Here is a 19,422-nt window from a genome sequence, read left to right on the forward strand (position 1 = left end):
ACATAGGAACTATTCATCTACTACTTCCCTCCTGACTCGTGTGGTTCCGTTTTGAATTGGATATCAGTCTTGTCATTTTCAACTTCTGATGAATTGACCTAATGACATTTTCTCATTTTGGGTTAAATTCATTGTTAAGTTTACTGCTTTAGTGCTTTATCTCAGTGTATTTTGCTAGTAAGAAACGCTAATTTGGTATTTTGGTTTGTGAGATGAGGATTAATTTGTAGGGCATAAGAGAAACGTTTGCTATCTTAATATCTACGGTAGACCATAGTTTATTTGAGTAATTACTCTATCAACGCGGTAGTAAGCACAATAAGATTATTCAAATTTGGTGAGCAGTGAGCACTATTGCACTAACGTAGAGAGTGAAACAAAAAATTCAGTTTACTTGGACCTCATATCAAAATGTGTGTGTGTGTGTGTGTGAGAGAGAGAGAGAGAGAGAGAGAGAGAGAGAGAGAATTATATACCAAGTTTGATACGAAAACTATTACCGCTACTCTTCATCCTAGGGTCACTGCTACTATACACATTAACCTCTTCATTCGATCGCAGCAAATGAAGTCAAGACGGCTCGAGTAGTAGCAGCAGTAGCTCCTCTGGACTACGCAACACTTGTTGATCTCACCGGTGTTTAAGGGGTGTGTGTGTTTGGTGGGGTGGTAAGGTTTTGGTCTTATATATAAGAGGTCAGGAGTTCGAGCCCCAAAGGTGGGAGTGGGGTGGGGTTAAAAAAAAAAAAAAAAAAAAAGCCACTCCAGATTAGTGTTATTTGATGGGGTCCATGGGGAGATGATAGCTAGGAACTAGGAAGGACGTTGTGGAGGTCGTCCGTCCGAAGACCTTCTATGGTTTCGCCCGAGCTGGCTAGGTTCTTGGAGTCAAACACGATCTCAAGTCACCAACACTTCTGAGACACCATTTTTTTTAAATAATAATTAAAAATAATAATAATAATAATAATAATAATAATAATAATAATAATAAAATAATAATAATAATAGTAATAATAATAATAATGATAATAATAAATACACGGTCGGATCGCTTAGAAACTAGAACAAGCATAAGGAGACTTCGGCTCTATGTAGCAAATAGTGTCGATAACCATGTTATTTGACGTAACAAGCTAATTTAACAGGAATGAAATTTGAGACTACATATAACATGACACCTAGGTCTTCCTACCCTATTTCCCTGGATGACATGGGAGCAGCAAAAGGGATCACCGGGCCACTGCCTAATTTAAATGCCACCACAGTGATATTGAGTTCCGTCAACAACCAAACACGGAAAATTCAATCAAACATGATGCCTCAAATTGGAATTAGGATGAAACCCAGTAATGAAAGAAAGCATCTTGCATAGTATAATGGCATGAATGAGTTTGCAAAACCCTTATCATTTCTACATATACGGTGTGAGCAACACAAGTTTTTACAATAGGAACATATCAAAATTTCAAATGGAGTTCCATAATGCAAGGCATCTCAATTTTACAACCAATAAGGGCAGCAATTAAACACTAACATACAAAAAAGTGAACGATTTTGCCGCTTTTGACTAGAACAGAAAGGAGTAGCAATTCCCGAGCCGTCCATCTACGTACTTGCACTAGCTAGTTCTTTGGGTGGGAATGCAGGCAACACTTGTTGGGGCTGTATACACAATGAAGGGATACTACAAGCATTAGCGAACTGAAAAAAAAAAACTCTGATATTTGTTTTCTTGAAGAAATATAAAAGAATTGTACAATAAAAACATTTTGAATTACGATATCCCACATTAACTATAAATCTCCACCAGATCATTTTAGTAGTACTAGGTTATGGATTAACAAGATATGCAATTTTTTCAGAGTGAGCCAAGTGGCACAAAGGACTTCAAATATGAAAGACTTTACAGGCATTACTATAAACCGAATGTAGAGCCAGGATCATAATAAATTGCAAAGATATAGGAAATGTTACTTGACTAATTAACCCTTTAAAAACATTATCTAGTTTAAAGTCTGTTCAAACTTGTTTCACCAAGAAAACAGTTGTGACCACCATAATACCCAGAATAAAAAATCAAAGTCACTGGTAAAGTCATGTTCAAGGTTAAAATAGCTTCTTACCGCTGCTAGCTCCTCTTCATGCTTGGGAATAAAAGCAGTATCAACCTTCCCATTTTTGAAATCGTCTATCTCCAGGATGAGCTTATGATATTCAATAGTTGTAGGAACCCCTGTGAAACAAAGGTGCTAATTAAAAAATACAAAATAAAAAACCAACCGCAAAACTTGTCACTTCGGTTGTAAATTCAATTGGTGCACACAAATTTTCTTTCATAAAAAGTGTACATACCGACAAAAAGAATATAAATATGAATTATTTCTATAATGAACTTCAACATTACCTATTATAATAGTGTCGTTAAGAGCTCTTTTCATCCGATCAATTGCCTTTTCTCTTGTTGGTGCCCAAACAATAAGCTATTTAAAAAACAATTTTGACAAAATATTCAGAAAAAGAACCTGAAAGCTCATTTTTATAGTGTATATTTAATTATTTATAAAAGCAATGACGACTATACATGGTTCTTTGGGGCACAAACCTTTCCAAGAAGGGAATCATAGTTTGGAGGAACCACATAATCAGGATAAACATGACTATCCATTCTAACAAATGGACCTCCGGCGGGTAAGTAAGCTGTTATTCTACCTGCAAATGAGCAGAAGATTAAAAATAGATTAAAAAACTAAATCACAGAATGTCATTGTTCCATCCGGTACAAGCCCGAGCACCCTAAAAGCGACGGAAAGCTAGCAGTGCTGATAGTTATTGACACATTAACCTACGCAAAAATAACTTAGAACCTATGTCACAACTTAACGGGGCCTGGGTAGACCCCAATAACCCAATACTTGATAAAATACTGCAAAAGGTCAACTGCATGCATAAATGTTCTTATGTACTGAGTATTCACTGAGGGATCACAAAGTAAAGGGTTTCAACAGTTACCACAAACCAAAACATGTACACATACCTGGCCCAGGTCGGAATCCTTTAAAAGCATCTTCTGCATTGATACGACATTCAATTGAATGCCCTCTGAGCACGATATCATCCTGTAGTTGAAGCCAGCAGAAATATCATCAGAAAACTATCCTACTATAGATAACTGTGTGAACTGAAAATCGTTATATACCTGTGTGTATCGGAGTTTTTCTCCCATAGCAACACGAATTTGTTCTTCAATCAAGTCAACAGAGGAAATCATTTCTGTCACAGGATGTTCAACCTGTGGTGCAATTGGGGGAGAGAATTAAGTTCAGCTTAACTGAGCAAAATCTTGTATTGGTTGAAGAATTTGAATCTCAAAGATTAGTTTAACCTGAATCCTAGTGTTCATTTCCATGAAGTAAAAGGAACCTCTTTCGTCCAAAAGGAACTCAATGGTTCCAACACCAATATAACCAATAGATGCTGCGGCAGCAACTGCTGCATCACCCATGGCTTTTCGCAATTCTGGGGTCAATGCAGGAGAGGGTGCTTCTTCTAACAGCTTTTGGTTCCTTCTCTGTGATAGTTCAATAGACAAAAAACAATTTGTCAGTTGACATTGGATTTGACCTTTTTATGAGAAAAAAATAGAAAACAAGCTAAATAAGTAAATAATCATTTTTCTTTGGTCTGAAATTGGATAATATACTTCTGAAGTTACTAGAATTGTTACAACGTAAGATATGACCAGGTTTTGCTTTGCCTCATAGACAATTAGAAATCAGAAACAAATTTGTTTGCAGACAGCTGCATACCAATACATAAACCAATTAGACTGCTTAAATGTACCTGGATGCTACAATCACGCTCTCCAAAGTGAACAACATTACCATACTTATCTGCAAGAACCTGTATTTACGAGGGATGAATCAAGAGGTTATATGCCAGCATTAAATATCAAATTGTATTCGAGTTGCAATGTATGACCATGAGATTTTACAGGAATATTCACCAAGTACTTTACCTGAAATTCAATGTGTCTAGGATTCACGACATACTTTTCCAAATAAACTCCATCATTTCCAAAAGCAGCTGCAGCCTCGCTCTTTGCTGCCTGAAACCAATTCAGTGAGGAAGAAAATTAAGACGCTGGAGCAACACTGCTAATACAAATATATAATATTTATTTACAGATGACAAGATCAATTAAACTATGAACCAAATAGTAAAATGGTGAACTTATTTGACACAAAAACTAAAATATACCACCAAAAATGATTTCGGTTTTTTTTTTTCATTTTTTACGTCAGAAAGTATTTCAGAAAAGGCAATTATAAAAAAATAAAAAAGAGCAGGCATACCTGTAGCAACTTTACAAACTCTTCAGGCTCTTTAGCAAGACGCATACCACGTCCTCCACCACCTGCTGTTGCCTTAAATAGCAAAAAATGCTTATCACTTCACAGAAACAAACAAAATAACATACAAATTTTTGCATTTACTCCATAATACTTAGGTACCCACTCCTGTAGAAACTTATGTTTACTTCATTCAAGTCTTAAAAACTCTCTTTTAACTCGAATATATTCAGTAAATAAATAAAACACACAGTAAAGATCAATTAGAAAAACTCACAAAATGAACAGCCTCCTTCAAATTTCAGATATAACAGGTCAGAAATCACAAGAGTTAACTAGGAATTAAGCCTCTTAGTGAAGTCTTTTCTTACTAGCCTTCATTCTTGATATAAATTTAAAGCTACAAGCTACATAAAGTAATTACCAGCTTCTAGCGTTAGTAAATTTTCAGAGCCTTTTTTTATTCAACTGATACAATTCTTGAGCAGCCATTCTTGCATACTATGTACTCAGCCTCATTTTAATACTAATTTTTATCAAATAAGTCTAATATTAAACCCTTAGTCTTTTACACCATATCATATCAGAAGAATTGTAATTTTGAATTTTCACAGTTACATGACAGTTTGGGCAGTGCAAATTCTAAGACACAGAAAGAGCATACCATATATAATTATCATGAGATACTATTAAGATCATTTACCTTGATCATAACAGGATAACCAATCTCATCGGCAAGCTTGATTCCTTCCTCTGTGCTCTGTAGAAAGATATTATTGAAAAGATAAGCAAATTACTACGCAATCCATTCATATAGCTATCTAAATAATACCAAGAGTTCAGTCACATACCTGTAGTAATCCATCACTTCCTGGTACAGTTGGAACACCTGCTTGCTTCATTGTTTCTCTGGCAGTCGCTTTATCACCCATAATACGGATACTTTCGGGCTGCAAAATGTAAGAAGAATGGAGAAAACTTCAGCCACATGACTTGAGTATAGTTAACCATATGGAGCATATACAGACAAAAATGTATACAATACAGAATCTAGATCAACACAAACGAAAAAGAATTCGACAAAAATAATATAGCAAAGATTTTATGCACAGTTTTCTGCCAAGTTCAATATTCGTTACAGAATCATTCCAGATATAAAAAATAAAAAATAAAACTATTTAAACTATTATACATGAACTTTGACCTTAAGCTATACACTATCATTGTTACATGACTTGCATCAAGTATCCAACCATGTGATCAATGGAATATATTTGAATATTTCGTATCATGAAGCTTTTTTCATTTGAAGTACGTACCTTAGGACCAATAAAGTTGATTCCATGTTCTTTGCACATTTCAACAAAAGATGCATTCTCAGACAGGAAACCATATCCAGGATGAAGCATTGTACATTTACGACTGATGGCAGCAGATAAAACATTTGGAACCACTAGGTACCTGTAGTCAGACAGATCAAAAGCACAAGCTTAACATTTGCCATCTAAAACAAAACAAAGATGAAGGATAACTATAAATATTAATATAATATAACGTAAAGAACGTAATTTATAGGTGGTTTACAGAAAAACATTCTTTTGTGATTTAGTGGTGGTCTTTTCCTCATAATTCCTCATAACCTCCATTTTTCAATTGTATCAAGTTCTTCGCTAAAAAACCAGAGAGGAAAGGAGAAAAGCATTGGAAAATAACAAGTCAACAGATAACCACTTACGATTGACTGCTTGCTGCTTCACCAATACAAACTGATTCATCAGCCAATTTGACATGAAGTGCATCCTTGTCTATTGTTGAGTAAACAGCCACACAGGGAATGCCCATCTCATGCGCCGTTCGAATAACACGAACAGCAATTTCTCCTCTATTTGCCACCAGGATTTTATCAGCAAGACACGTAGCATGGAGAGCTCCGGCATGCTTCCTTGATCTATAACTAATCTGAGCGCCCTGAGCTCTCTGCCTCAAAAAGCTAACTTTATTTCCCACCATAAAGCTACATTGTGAACTCCTGATCTCTCCAGTTTTCCCAAAAAATAAGCGCTTCCATAGACACAAGAAACCAGAAACAAAATGTTAAAACACACACAATAACCAAAACCAATGCACGCAATCAAAACACAAAAAGGTAATTCCGAAGACGGCATAACAAAAGAAAACTCATCAGTAATTTATCGACGAAACCGAAATTTAACTTCTTCCTAATTATAATCATTCGATTATCATATGTTTGCAGCATAAAGCTAGAATATTGTGATTTTCTACAAAACTGAACTCCCAGTCTTAAATTCATGAAGATTACCAAATCGCAGTCCAACTATGAGCATAGAAACTGGAACCAAATCTTAACTAACATGCATTACAAAGACGATCCATTCACACTATACAAGCATCAAATTCTTGTTATACATGACTTCAATTTCAACCGATCCAAATTCAGAACCGTACATTCAAATAAATTGAGCTTCGGAAAATATAGGCAACTCACCGGAGTTGGAGTAACAGTCTTGCAAATGGGCATGGTGGCGTCCATTTCACCAGACCTAATAGGTAAACCCAGTCAATTCAAATCAAACAATCACAAGCAAATGAACTCGAGAGCAAGCAAGCAATCAAACGATTCTGCTACAAATGTAGCACAATCTAAGGGCTAAGAAGAAGAAGAAGAAATGGAGTACCGTTTTGAGTTGTCTCAGAATGAAATGAAGCGCAAGAAATGTGAGCCTGGAGCGGCGAAAGAGGGAGAGTGTGAATATGAAGAGGGAGAAAGGTGGGAAGGTCCGAAGAGGAGATGTGAATAATAGTGGAGTCGTCGATGAAAACGAGGGGAGTGGGAGATTGATTGCTCCGCCCAAATGGAAATGGCTGTCGCTCTGATCTCTCAAATCGGGTTCTCTGCTTCACCGAGTCTCGGCTGTCTGCTGCCTTCAATGTGATCGTGACCGCGTTTGATACACTGACGGATGAGATCGCGCCGTGTCAGCGTAAGTAGATGCACCAAAACTCATAAATTTGGTAGGGTGGGGGCGCGGTCCCGTCCCGGTTCGGTTTGCTGACCTCCCAAGCCGGAACCAAATCGAAGCTTTGTGTATAGCTCGGTTTTGATGAATTTGAGTTGTGGAACCATTGAACCGAAATGCAAAATCTGGTTTGATCTGGTTAGAGTGTTTTGACTCTCATGTTCATCACACTTAACTTTTTAAAAGACATAAAAAAAATACTATATGTCAATCGTAGTATTGAACCTATAAGAAAAGGATTATGTCCAATTTAGCAACTGTGGACTAGTCAACGACTTTGACTCACCATCATGACAATTAAACTTTGCCATAAATATACGAGTAATGACGATCATGAATACGATGATAATTGTCATTGTTAATACTGCAATGAAGGAAGCTATTAAACGCGGCATGATGGCAATCATAAATCTGGCTATTAAACACGGCATGATGGCGATCATAAATCAGACTATTAAGCGCGACATGATGGCTATAATAAGTACAGGTATTAACGATAATAATCGCGACTTATTGTGCAAGCCCTCCCTCACCTATGAATAAGGGGCACGATGACCAAGTAAGATATCTGATCGACTATTGTTACTGCACACAACTCAAACAGTTTCTAACTTGAGCGTCGGAGAGTTTTTTGCATGTACCCCCTCCCCACCTCCTTCCCACCGCAGGTCAACTCCAAGTCAACAACGAAGGAAGCTTCTCGATCAACTCTTACTCCAGTCCGAATTCATTGGCAAGCCAAATTCCCCATTGAAATTTTTCGTCACCAACAACAACGAACAATACAACTTTTTTAAAAGGGAATGGAATTCACATTCCCTAATTTGTAATCAACACTCCATTTTTCCTTCTTTGGTTAAAATTCTCATAAAAAGACAAAACTCAATTTGAAAAAATTTAAGTTACTAAAAAAGGAAATATAGAGTGTGAATTGTAAAATAAAGTGTGGACTTCACTTTTTTTTTTCAAAATACTAAATCATATCAATCGGTTTGCCCACCCCTTTTGGCCTAATGATTAATAAAAGAGGCTATAGGTTTTTTTTTTTAATTATATAAAGAGGATCAAAAGATTTCGTTCCTACCCTCGTGGTGACTCAAACCCAGAACTTGAATCCTAGGTAGTGAGCGCTCTAACCACTTAGCTAACACCACTTTGTCATATAACTTCTCAACTATTATTGTTCGGTCACAATTGAAAAAATAAGTTCAACAAATTATCATAAAACGTTTCTAAAGCAAGTAGATTGATGTCACATATTATTTTTTGCTATTTAGAAATGAAATTATAACTTTTGATATAATCGAATGTTTTAAAAATACATTCTTAAAACTTGAAAGACATAAAACACAATCAAGACATAATCTAATGGTCCAGGCAGTTCTTTAGCTAAGTCTTCAACTTGGTTCAATATCATTTAAAGAAATGAAGCAATGCAATGCTATGAATTTTTAACTTTCAGATTTATTGTTTCATCGAATTCAATAGTTGAAAAGCTCAAAGTAAAAATGTCTACGGAAGTGCTAGAAATATGTAGAAAACTATTGGAAAAATAAATGAGTGCATGTGGAGAAAACTATTGTCCTTGGGCCGAATAAAGCTGTTTCTCTGGCACGTAATTCATTCACGATCAAATATCAAGCAAAGAATTGAAATTGCTTCTGTTAGTAGCACTTTACCTACCCAACTTGACTTCTATATACCCCCACCTTCCTACCTAGATTTTGAAACAGAGCCCCCTGAAATCCTCTTAAAACCATTTGAGACCAACTCCACCCACCAACCTTATACACCTATATAAAACCCACGTCCCTTCTCAAATTCATAATCCTCACTCCAATCTTAACGATGGCTCATCTAGTCACCAAATCCATCTTGTTTTGCTCTCTTCTCACAGTAACAATGCTTGTCACACCCTCCAAATTCCTAAGCTACCACATTGTCCTCCCACTAATTCCCATTATTGCCTACGTCTTTTATTCCGTTTCCACTTCCTCTAATCTTCCTCCTGGCCCGTTCTCCCTCCCAATCTTTGGCAACTGGCTCCAATTAGGCAATGACCTCAACCACCGCCTTCTCGCAACCATGTCACAAACCTATGGTCCCATATTCCTCCTGAAACTTGGCTCCAAAAACCTGGCTGTGGTTTCGGACCCCGAGCTAGCAACTCAAGTCCTCCACAGCCAGGGAGTAGAGTTTGGCTCTCGTCCTCGCAACGTTGTCTTCGACATTTTCACTGGCAATGGCCAGGACATGGTGTTCACAGTGTATGGTGATCATTGGCGCAAAATGCGCAGGATCATGACACTACCATTTTTTACCAACAAAGTTGTGCAACATTATAGCAACATGTGGGAGGAGGAAATGGACCAAGTTGTGAATGATCTGAAGAAAGACGAGGGAGTGAAGACTAAAGGGATAGTCATTAGGAAACGCTTGCAACTGATGCTGTACAACATTATGTATAGGATGATGTTTGATGCCAAGTTTGAATCACAAGAGGACCCGTTGTTCGTTGATGCTACCCGGTTTAACTCCGAAAGAAGCCGGTTGGCTCAGAGCTTCGAGTATAACTACGGAGATTTCATTCCATTGCTCAGACCGTTTCTAAGAGGGTACTTGAACAAGTGCAGGGACCTGCAAACTAGGCGGCTGGCCTTTTTCAATAACTTTTTTGTTGAGAAAAGAAGGTAATTTGTTCTTATTGTTGTTATTAATATCGCATCCTTTATCGCATTTCCCATAAAGGTATAATTCGCTTATATACGTAGATTTTATATGAAATTTGTAAATTTATATGAAAGATGTGATCAGTAAATGTGGTACAAATAATTTTATTGTAGATTAATCTAAACGTGTTATATTATTATTACTCGATATTTTTGTAGGCAAATCATGGCTGCCAATGGAGAGAAGCACAAGATAAGTTGTGCCATAGATCACATAATAGATGCTCAAATGAAGGGTGAGATCAGTGAAGAAAATGTGCTCTACATTGTTGAAAACATTAACGTTGCAGCAATAGAAACTACCCTATGGTCCATGGAATGGGCAATAGCTGAGCTGGTCAACCACCCTACTGTTCAATGCAAGATCCGCGATGAAATCTCAACCGTCCTTAAAGGCGCTCCAGTAACAGAATCCAACCTACATGCATTACCTTACTTGCAAGCGACGGTAAAAGAGACATTAAGGTTGCACACCCCAATACCTTTGTTGGTACCCCATATGAACCTTGAAGAAGCGAAGCTAGGGGGTTATACCATCCCCAGAGAGTCTAAGGTGGTTGTCAATGCATGGCGGCTAGCCAACAACCCTGCGTGGTGGAAAAACCCGGAGGAGTTCCGGCCGGAGCGATTCTTCAAAGAAGAACTTGGCACAGAGGCTGTGGCTGGTGGTAAAGTCGATTTTAGATATGTGCCATTTGGTATGGGAAGGAGGAGTTGTCCAGGGATCATACTTGCACTGCCAATCCTAGGGCTCGTGATTGCCAAACTGGTGTCGCATTTTGAGATGAAGGCTCCACATGGGGTGGAGAAGATTGATGTGAGTGAAAAAGGAGGGCAGTTCAGCTTGCACATAGCAAACCATTCGACTGTTGTGTTCAACCAACTTGTGGCATAACTTCCAAATTGGTTTCATGAAACAAAGTGTTCCATTTGAAAAACTATTTAAGTATTTATCAATACCTTGTCCCTTAATTTCTGCCCAGATATTACTACATATTTGGGGAAAACAATTTTCATTTCCATAATTAATTTCAATTTCTTTAAAAAAGAAATATTAGCATTGCTATAAAGCATATTTTTGTACCAATTGGATGGAAAAGAAAAATTCAGATGGTAGTGAAGTACATGTGATTAAACTGATAATGAGCTTAGAATAATATAATGAAAAGTTCGATGAATATGCTCCAATCATGCTCCCTATCTCGCTCCTAAAAGCAACTTCGAGTCTTCGACTATATCTTGACACCACATTCGATAATGGTCTCATGAAATAACATTCAGGTCACTTGTAAAGACATCATGACTTCAATTATGATCCAGTCACTTCTAAATAACATGAGAAGGGGAAGCATGATTGGACCTGATCTTGAAAGGAAATTGAGGATGACCAAATAAAAACCAACTCAAGAAGGGGTTGAGGGGTTAACACAAGCATTTAATTCAACTATTGCAGCACCCCTTTAATTTCATTGATGTTTCTGGGTATATTACTCCACAGTCTCGGATTTCAATGTATGAGACGTGGATTAAGATGAACAGGGGTAAAAAAAACTTGTAGGCCATTCCAAGAGAGTTGATGTATTAAGTCAGACGGCAACCAAGCATCGCTAGTGAAACCTTTGTTTCCAGCATAAACGTGACAGGCCTGCAGGAAGAATTCTACAGATAAAGGGAATTTGCAAACATGATACCTCGGCGAAGGCTTTCACTTGCTGCTTCAAATTTCTTCTCTAAATCAACTTCTCCAACAGCATTAGCAGCAGTGCGTAACTGAAATAAGGTCAGTCAATTATAAATCCCTCAGACAACTTTGATGCAACCTTGAGTTCTCAAGCAGTTACTATTTAGACACTATTTCATGGAATTTGTACCACTATTTCAGAAATACATTTAATGCAAAACTGGAATTTCATTTAGAAAACTGAAAACCTCTTAGCAGGACTTGTACAACATTTATGCATAACAGAATGAAAATGATGAAAAAGTCAATAAATACCTGGTTCAAAAATTCATCAAGTCTTCTAGCAGATCTAATGATACTGCCCTCAAATATTTCAGTCATTTGTATAACATCTGCAAAACTTGCACCCTGACAAAATATTTATTAGCAAAAGAAAATGAGAAAGAATAGCCCAACACGAAGATAATACTGCAAAAGTCCTTATTGAAAAGAACAAAAGTCTAAAAGATGAAATCTCTAGCACACAGAATAAATAAACTGAACACTCCAAGAAATGCAACTTTTTTTTTTTTTTTTTTTTTTTGAGAATTAAGCAATGCAACTTCAATCACCAATATCTAGAGCCATAAAAAGTACAATAGAAAAGAAAGAAAGAAAGAAAAAAATGCAAAATAGTTGGACACTCCTAGTAAGACAAATGTAATACATTCACGTTTTATCAAATCATAATCAACAGATAGATAAGTGATCAGTAGTGTAAAACTAAAGTACTAGAAAATGAGATGATAGCAGAAAGCTCTAAAACCATGTTGCACTAGTAAACATGAAGAAATCTATTACCGATTTGCAACAGCAAATGGATGTTGAATCATAACGAGATTAATACTATTAAAGTTTTCATTAGAAAGACAATGGTGCAGAATCCAAAATGTTATCCTACTCACCATGATTCCTCCCAGTTATTACTAAAAAAAAAACTAGAATAGCAGTATTTTCCTGTTTAACATTCAAAGTACATCAAAGCAACCATGACCACTGGAACAGTTGTTTTACTGATCTCACACTTTTAAATCTATTGAAATCAACATGAATGCTTAGCTTAATCAATTAGATGTCATTTCCTTGCTCCATTTTTGTCCTATACAACAAAATAACACACTTACCTTTGACCAACAATAAATCACATCCATCAAGAATGGCCTCACTGTTGATTCCACATACTCGTCTACATCTGTTTCCAGTTTGCATTCATTTTGTATCTGCAACCACGTACAGGTATTAATAATTGTTCATAAATTAAACATATGAACAAAAATAAAGCCTATACAATACAGCACCTCTGCTATTCTTCTTGCACTGTCTTGGAGTTGTTGTAAGGGTCTCGCAAGCTCTGACCTCAACTGTATCTGCTCATTTGATCTATCTCCTGGAATAAAGCAACTTGCAAGAGCTGCAACTTGATGATGATCTAATTCGTTGAATGTACCTGATTTCAGCATTTTTGAATAGAGGAAGTCAAAGCGGGTCCTAAAGTAAACGTACTTTAAACTATAACTGGACGCATCACTCTGAGCTTAGCTAAGCCCAAAACTTGGCTCCAATAGCTTTCAGCAGTTGCACATTCCAACCTAGCCTGTTCAATATCAGGCCTTGAGAAATAAAGAGGACAGGTGCGTGATAATACCATTAAACATCAGTTCAGTAACAAGAAGTTCATCTCCGGTGTCTATCAAGCAGGCTGCCCGCCCCTTTAACTGAACAACGCCCTCAGCATTAATATGACCAAGCTTCTTTAAGACCCTTGAACGGTTCTTAAGTTCATCACGAAATTTTTGAAGCTGCAGAATCAAAGAAAATGAAATTAGATAACAAAACAAGTGCAAACAGCAGAGTTGAGTGCATATATTGATTGTATTCTTTACAAACTTTGAAGGACGCAACATCACAGAGGCTATCACAAATGCAGCATAATGTCAAGTCCTCAACCAATAAGAATGCAGTAGACCTTAAGATAGCATACCTGTGATTCACGCATCTTGGACTTAAGTTGTTGAATTTCATGATTAACCTCTGCTTTCCTTTGGAAACATTTAATCTGGTGCACATCTTGAGACTGCAGTGAACCAGATAGATAGAATAAGGGTAATGATGAAGACAATTCCTTGGAAGTAATCATAATTTTTTTTTTTTCTAGATAGAACACTGCCTTGGGAATTTGATTTGTAGATAATAAAAAAAAATTTAAGTAAAATGGCAAACCTTATGCAGTGGGTGTGCATACAATCTCTGTTCAAGTGCTTCTATTTGATTAACCAGCTCAACAATTTCGGGATCTTCAATACCCATATCCTAAAAACCAATATAAATTTGAGAAAAACATGATATACATAATTAGCAACTCTGGCCTAGTTGCAAATATTGACACCATGAGATGGTCCAGAGAAAAGTAAATGACTATTTGTCTTGGAGAAATTGTAAAGAATAATATCCTTTAAACAAGACACTGGAAAATACAGCAACTCCCAGTTTCAGGCTTGCAGATCAAGACCTTTCAACAACGACCTAAAAGGTAGATTTAAAAACGAGAAACTATCATAGCAATATGGGAGATAACAAGAGTATTTCCTACCAAACCCACCCCACCAAAGACATTTATCAAATACCTTTACAGGATTCAGCTTTGGAAGGCCTTGTGGAAAACGTATTCCCAGTTCCTGCACTGCAAGAAGAATACTTTGCCTTGCCTCCAGTGGCCGCAAATCAGAAGGAACATTTATTCGGAGTTTGCTTAGAGCAGATATCAGGGGCAACTGAACAGGGACCTAATACAAACGATTAGAAAATTCAGAAACTGTGAAAATAAACTAAACTGCATTAAAATGCTTGATGAACCATTATTAAAATTTATTAGCTAAGCCACTTGCAACTTACTACATGCATTTCACCCTTCTCTCCAGGACGAGGGGGACACGGTTTTGGCTGTGAACTGTTTTCACTTGAACTAGGAGAACAGTGAAGCAAAGTATCCACTATATAACCACCACCACGTGAAGAAGCTGCGCCTACCCCCGATGAAGGCTTTTTAACAACATTAACTACAACTCCCCAACCCCAATCTGTTCCACCTTCCCTTATTTTGACCTGCAAAAATGAAACCGCTTTCTATTAAGAACAAGAAGCAAAGCCTGCGTTCATTGAATAAAAAAATCACCGCCTGCATACTTACTTAACAAACAATCAAGGTGAACAAACCAATAACTTTTTATTTTTGGTCAAACTGACTTCTGTATATATGACTGACAGCCTATATGAACAACCATTATCAATCACTGTATAACAATTGGCATGACAAGAAAACAAGAGTGAAGTTCTTTTTAGTTCTACCTAGCACTGGAGCACTTCCATTCAGAAACACAAAGCATTAAATAGGATTACTCAAATTATGGAAAAACCGGACCAAGTTATTCATTTTTAATGCCATTAGAGAAAGACTTCTATATTTAAATCAGAATTAAACTTCAACCAGCTTGTATTAAGGGTAAATAAAAAATCTAGAAGAGAGAAAAATCCAGTGAACCAGAATAGTCAGTTTGAATGCATTAACAATCAACTTGAATAAGGACAGGATCAAATTTTTATGCAGTCTGATCGTTCTCGCCACATACCAAGCGACCAGTAAGAAGAAAAATTAGAACTCTTTCAGGCCTCATTATCTCTGACATCATTTTCTTCTCAAGTTGGGCTATATCAAGTTTTATCTTATCATACTCTGCAACTTCAGCCTGCAAAAAAGATAAAATTAAAGAATTAAAAAATTAAAAAAGTAAAAATAACAATCAACAACAAGAGCAACAATAATGGTAAAAACACTACCTCTCCTGATGAATCAAGCACTTCCGCTTCCTGCTCAAGCTGTGAAACCTTCTTCCCTATATCAGGTAAGGCCTGAATAAGACATAAAGATCCTCAATGGTTGATTACTTTGCACAAGGCACCGGTGCAGGGAAAACTCAATATTCTTGCTTTTAGTCAAAAAAATGAATTAAGCAATTCAGTAGGAACCTTTTCATGCTGAAATTGGTGAAAGGAATTCTTTATCACGTGTTCAGCTGTGAATTGGCCTTCTGCACGGCTCAGCAAATTCAAAATTGAGTAGTAGCTGAGTCTGAAAGTACTAACCAAAGGAGCTGGTTTACCCAACACCATGTCCTTGAGCGTGTTCATTTCCATCTGGAAGAAGTAATGAGAAAATCATTCAATTAGCTTTCTTGCATCTCTCAGACATCACATGGGGCTGTTTGCATTCATGCCACACAACCAATCATAATGAAATAACAGAAATTTTTGTTCCTCCATTTTTATTGTCATTAAGAATGAAACTTAACAAAGCATTAATAAGTCCCAAAGTGAAGATTAAATGGAATTTTAACATATTGAAAGGAGGATATTTTAAGGATTTTGAATATCAATTTAGAAATTAGTAAGTGGGACTTGTATGCTATAAGAGAGATGACTAGTAGAAGAATCACCTGCTCATCAATCATTATGATACAAATACCTTGCTCATCTTTGCCACGACGCCCGGCCCTACCACTCATCTAGAAGAATTAAGATAATCATTTATAATGATCAAAATATGATAGACAACCGTATTTACTTTCGCTACTTATTTCTTAAAGTTAATAAGCATAGGCATCTTAGCTTACCTGGATATACTCCCCAGACCCAATATATCGATGACTATCACCATCCCACTTTTTCACAGCTGTGAAAACAACAGTTTTTGCTGGCATGTTTATACCCATTGCAAACTGTCAGAAAGTACAAACATTGAAAAGTTATTCAATCTTAACATCTAAGCTACAATCTAAATAAGCTACAGCTACTAAATGTGCCTAAGGGGAGAGAAAAGACAGAATGGTTCCCAAAAGGTGGTCTTACTGTCTCAGTAGCAAAGAGGGCCTTTACAAGGCCCTCCTGAAAAAGAAGTTCCACCAATTCCTTGATAACAGGAAGAAGGCCAGAATGATGAACAGCAATGCCTCGCAGAAGGAGTGGCAAGATTAACTCAATAGCAGGCAACTCTCTGTCTTCCTCATTTAAGCAGAGTATTGCATTGCGAAAAACCTGTTCAACAACATCCTTCTCCTCTTGGGAGTTAAAGTCAAGCTTAGCCATGTTCAACGCATGATGTTCACATTCTCTTCTACTGAAGCTGAAAATAATAACCGGCTGAAATTTCTTTTCCATAATCATCTGAAACATAGGGAATGCAATTTAAGTAAATGAACTGCCAAAGAAAGGATAGTATTTATAAGCAATATCAATGCGATATAATCACCAATGAAGGTGGGGAGAAAAATAAAGCAATCAGCATTTATTATATAAAAGAAAAATGCAAAATAATATCTCACATACACAACTGAAGGAAGATGGTAAACCTACACACATATATTCTGCAAAAGTTACCCTTGGCATAATCAAATCAAAATATTTGCTCTATCAGCATAGGGATGGGGACTGTAGCTTAATTGCTCGCATTTTATGCAATAACCCAACAGCTATTTAACTTGCCAACAAGCTACTTCGGAAGCTTTTGCTTAGTAATAAGATATTAGATCAAGGAATGGCATACTCATTTGTAGTGGAATGTATGAAACCTAGACTGTTAGGATTGACCATCTTACTAGCATATCAATGTACCATCTTACTAGCATATCAATGAAAATCAATGAAAACTTGTTAATGCTCATCAAATAAGAAAGCATCAGAAAAGCCAAGCACACTTTTGAAAAAAAGGCCAGCTTCACAAGGGAAAGATATTTCCGTGGTGAGAAACTATCAAGAAGAATAAACTAAAACCTTGATTGTAATGATTCGCCGAGTATGTGGGCCTTCTTGGGTTGTCACATCTATAGACCACGAAAAACGTCAGCCAGAGCTGGTGCATTTGCATATTTACAAGGAATTTGAAAATTCATGCCTACAATGTCTTAAAATGCCGGCTCATTAAACACCTTAGGCCAATTCCACAAGTAAAAGTCATGCTGTAATGAACTACAATAATAGACCAGCTACGAATCTGAGAAAAACCACCCAACTCCACTCATACAACAAGGAAATCAAGAGTTAGAACTAAAGAGCACACCTTCACAATTTTGAATATGTCAGAACCCCCAGATGCAGCACTCCCGCCTTTTGCAATTCTCCCACTTCCCTTGCCATTTGCACTCCTGTGACCATCACCCACTTTCTGCTTGGAGAAATTATCCTGCAGCTTCATAAAATTGTCCTCCTTGAATTGTTCATTCTCGTCCACCACAAGATACAAGCCATTCCCACCCACTGGGAAAATGTAATGCTGCAGAGGAGTCGGTCGAAAATCTGTGTACACCACGTGACAAGGCTGTTTGTGCACATTACAAATCCATTCTGCAAACTCAGTGGCATTCGACATTGTGGCCGAAAGAAAAACCATTTTAACAGCCGGTGGCATAAATATAATACTCTCTTCCCAAACCACCCCTCTTTCCCGATCCTTCATGTAATGAATCTCATCAAAGATCACCCACGCAACTTCCTTCAAAACCTCCGAACCCCTGTAAAGCATTCCTCTAAGGATCTCAGTAGTCATGACCAAACAACTCGCATTAGGTGATATTGTAACATCTCCGGTCATCAATCCAACATCTTCAAACTCCTGGTTGAACTCCCGATACTTCTGATTGCTCAATGCCTTCACCGGCGAAGTATATATAACCCTCTGCTTATCCCTAAACGCCATAGCAATCGCATACTCCGCCACCGCAGTCTTCCCCGCCGAAGTATGCGCCGAAACCAAAACCGACTCATTCCTCTCTAAACACGCCACAGATATCTGCTGAAACGGATCAAGCTCAAACTTATATGTCTTAGCCATCTTCCCTTCAAACACAGGATTTGAAAGGGTTCCATGAACCGACTCATCCTTGGTGGGAGCATACCCACTAGGAACTGCAACCTCATGCATACATGTTCTAGTGAAGTTTCTTCTCTTCAGGGGAGACCCTTCATTAGGGTTTTCTAAATTCTCAGACCCTTCAGGCTCTTTTCTTTTTCCGAGTGTTTGAGATTCTTCCATTCCTAAAATCACACACACTTTATCCACTTGAAGCTTAATTGAATAGAAATGGTGAAACCAACGTAAATTAGGGTTTTTGTGTTCGGACGAGAATCATGAAAACAAAACTGAACCCATTATACAACAACGAATATATAATCAGAATTTTTTAGCTTCAACTAATTTTTGGAGATGAGTGAAAAAAAAATGTGGGTTAATTTGCGTACCTGGAAGTGCAGTGAGGTTTCTGGGTGAGCCAAAGCCGTAGGTTTAGAGAGAGAATGGGTGCAGTTGAAGAAATCCAGAGAGTGTAATTTGGGTCTGCAAATTGAAAGTTAGGGTTTTAGTGGAAGAGTGAAATAGGGTTTTACTTGATTTACAGTAGCCGTGGTCGTCGCCTTGGCTGCTCAGCTGGTTTTCGGTTCCGTCTGTGTCGTCTGGGCCGGGCTCCTTTTTGTTTGGTTTTGGGCCGTTTTAAGACCCAAAAAGAAGACAATGTCTATAAATTGGGATGTTAGGCAGTA

At 37.3% G+C, this 19,422-nt stretch overlaps 3 protein-coding genes across 5 annotated transcripts; 1 reads left to right on the forward strand and 2 right to left on the reverse strand.

The window, feature by feature from the left end:
* Positions 1–1,339: 1,339 nt before the first annotated feature.
* LOC112199879 (biotin carboxylase 1, chloroplastic) lies at positions 1,340–7,499 on the reverse strand. The gene is made up of 16 exons (XM_024340855.2): positions 7,048–7,499; positions 6,858–6,912; positions 6,087–6,412; positions 5,671–5,812; positions 5,203–5,301; positions 5,055–5,111; positions 4,355–4,426; positions 4,018–4,107; positions 3,843–3,902; positions 3,385–3,570; positions 3,199–3,291; positions 3,037–3,118; positions 2,605–2,711; positions 2,407–2,482; positions 2,126–2,235; positions 1,340–1,664 (listed from the first exon to the last, which is right to left on the reverse strand). The coding sequence occupies exons 2-16, from the start codon at positions 6,900–6,902 to the stop codon at positions 1,608–1,610; spliced, it is 1,602 nt and encodes a 533-aa protein (XP_024196623.1). The 5' UTR covers positions 6,903–6,912; positions 7,048–7,499; the 3' UTR covers positions 1,340–1,607.
* A 1,710-nt stretch (positions 7,500–9,209) lies between these two features.
* LOC112197469 (cytochrome P450 CYP73A100) lies at positions 9,210–11,063 on the forward strand. Its single transcript, XM_024338158.2, has 2 exons — positions 9,210–10,079; positions 10,278–11,063. Exons 1-2 carry the CDS (start codon positions 9,238–9,240, stop codon positions 11,011–11,013), a joined length of 1,578 nt encoding a protein of 525 aa, XP_024193926.1. The 5' UTR covers positions 9,210–9,237; the 3' UTR covers positions 11,014–11,063.
* A 489-nt stretch (positions 11,064–11,552) lies between these two features.
* LOC112197468 (DExH-box ATP-dependent RNA helicase DExH10) lies at positions 11,553–19,311 on the reverse strand. Of its 3 annotated transcripts, none has more exons than XM_040518076.1 (17): positions 19,126–19,311; positions 17,948–18,952; positions 16,741–17,055; positions 16,506–16,610; positions 16,329–16,397; positions 15,862–16,029; positions 15,673–15,744; positions 15,465–15,581; positions 14,731–14,940; positions 14,463–14,621; positions 14,059–14,148; positions 13,820–13,912; positions 13,484–13,637; positions 13,137–13,285; positions 12,963–13,058; positions 12,115–12,207; positions 11,553–11,888 (listed from the first exon to the last, which is right to left on the reverse strand). In XM_040518076.1, exons 2-17 carry the CDS (start codon positions 18,917–18,919, stop codon positions 11,778–11,780), a joined length of 2,973 nt encoding a protein of 990 aa, XP_040374010.1. In that variant the 5' UTR covers positions 18,920–18,952; positions 19,126–19,311; the 3' UTR covers positions 11,553–11,777. The 3 variants fall into 3 exon arrangements, with proteins under 3 accessions (XP_040374010.1, XP_024193925.1, XP_024193924.1); XM_024338157.2 differs by having other exon boundaries at positions 17,948–19,026; XM_024338156.2 differs by having other exon boundaries at positions 17,948–18,921; positions 19,126–19,310.
* Between the last annotated feature and the right edge of the window lie 111 nt (positions 19,312–19,422).

This window comes from Rosa chinensis, chromosome 4 (genome assembly GCF_002994745.2).
Source record: "Rosa chinensis cultivar Old Blush chromosome 4, RchiOBHm-V2, whole genome shotgun sequence".
NCBI classification, from domain to species: domain Eukaryota; kingdom Viridiplantae; phylum Streptophyta; class Magnoliopsida; order Rosales; family Rosaceae; genus Rosa; species Rosa chinensis.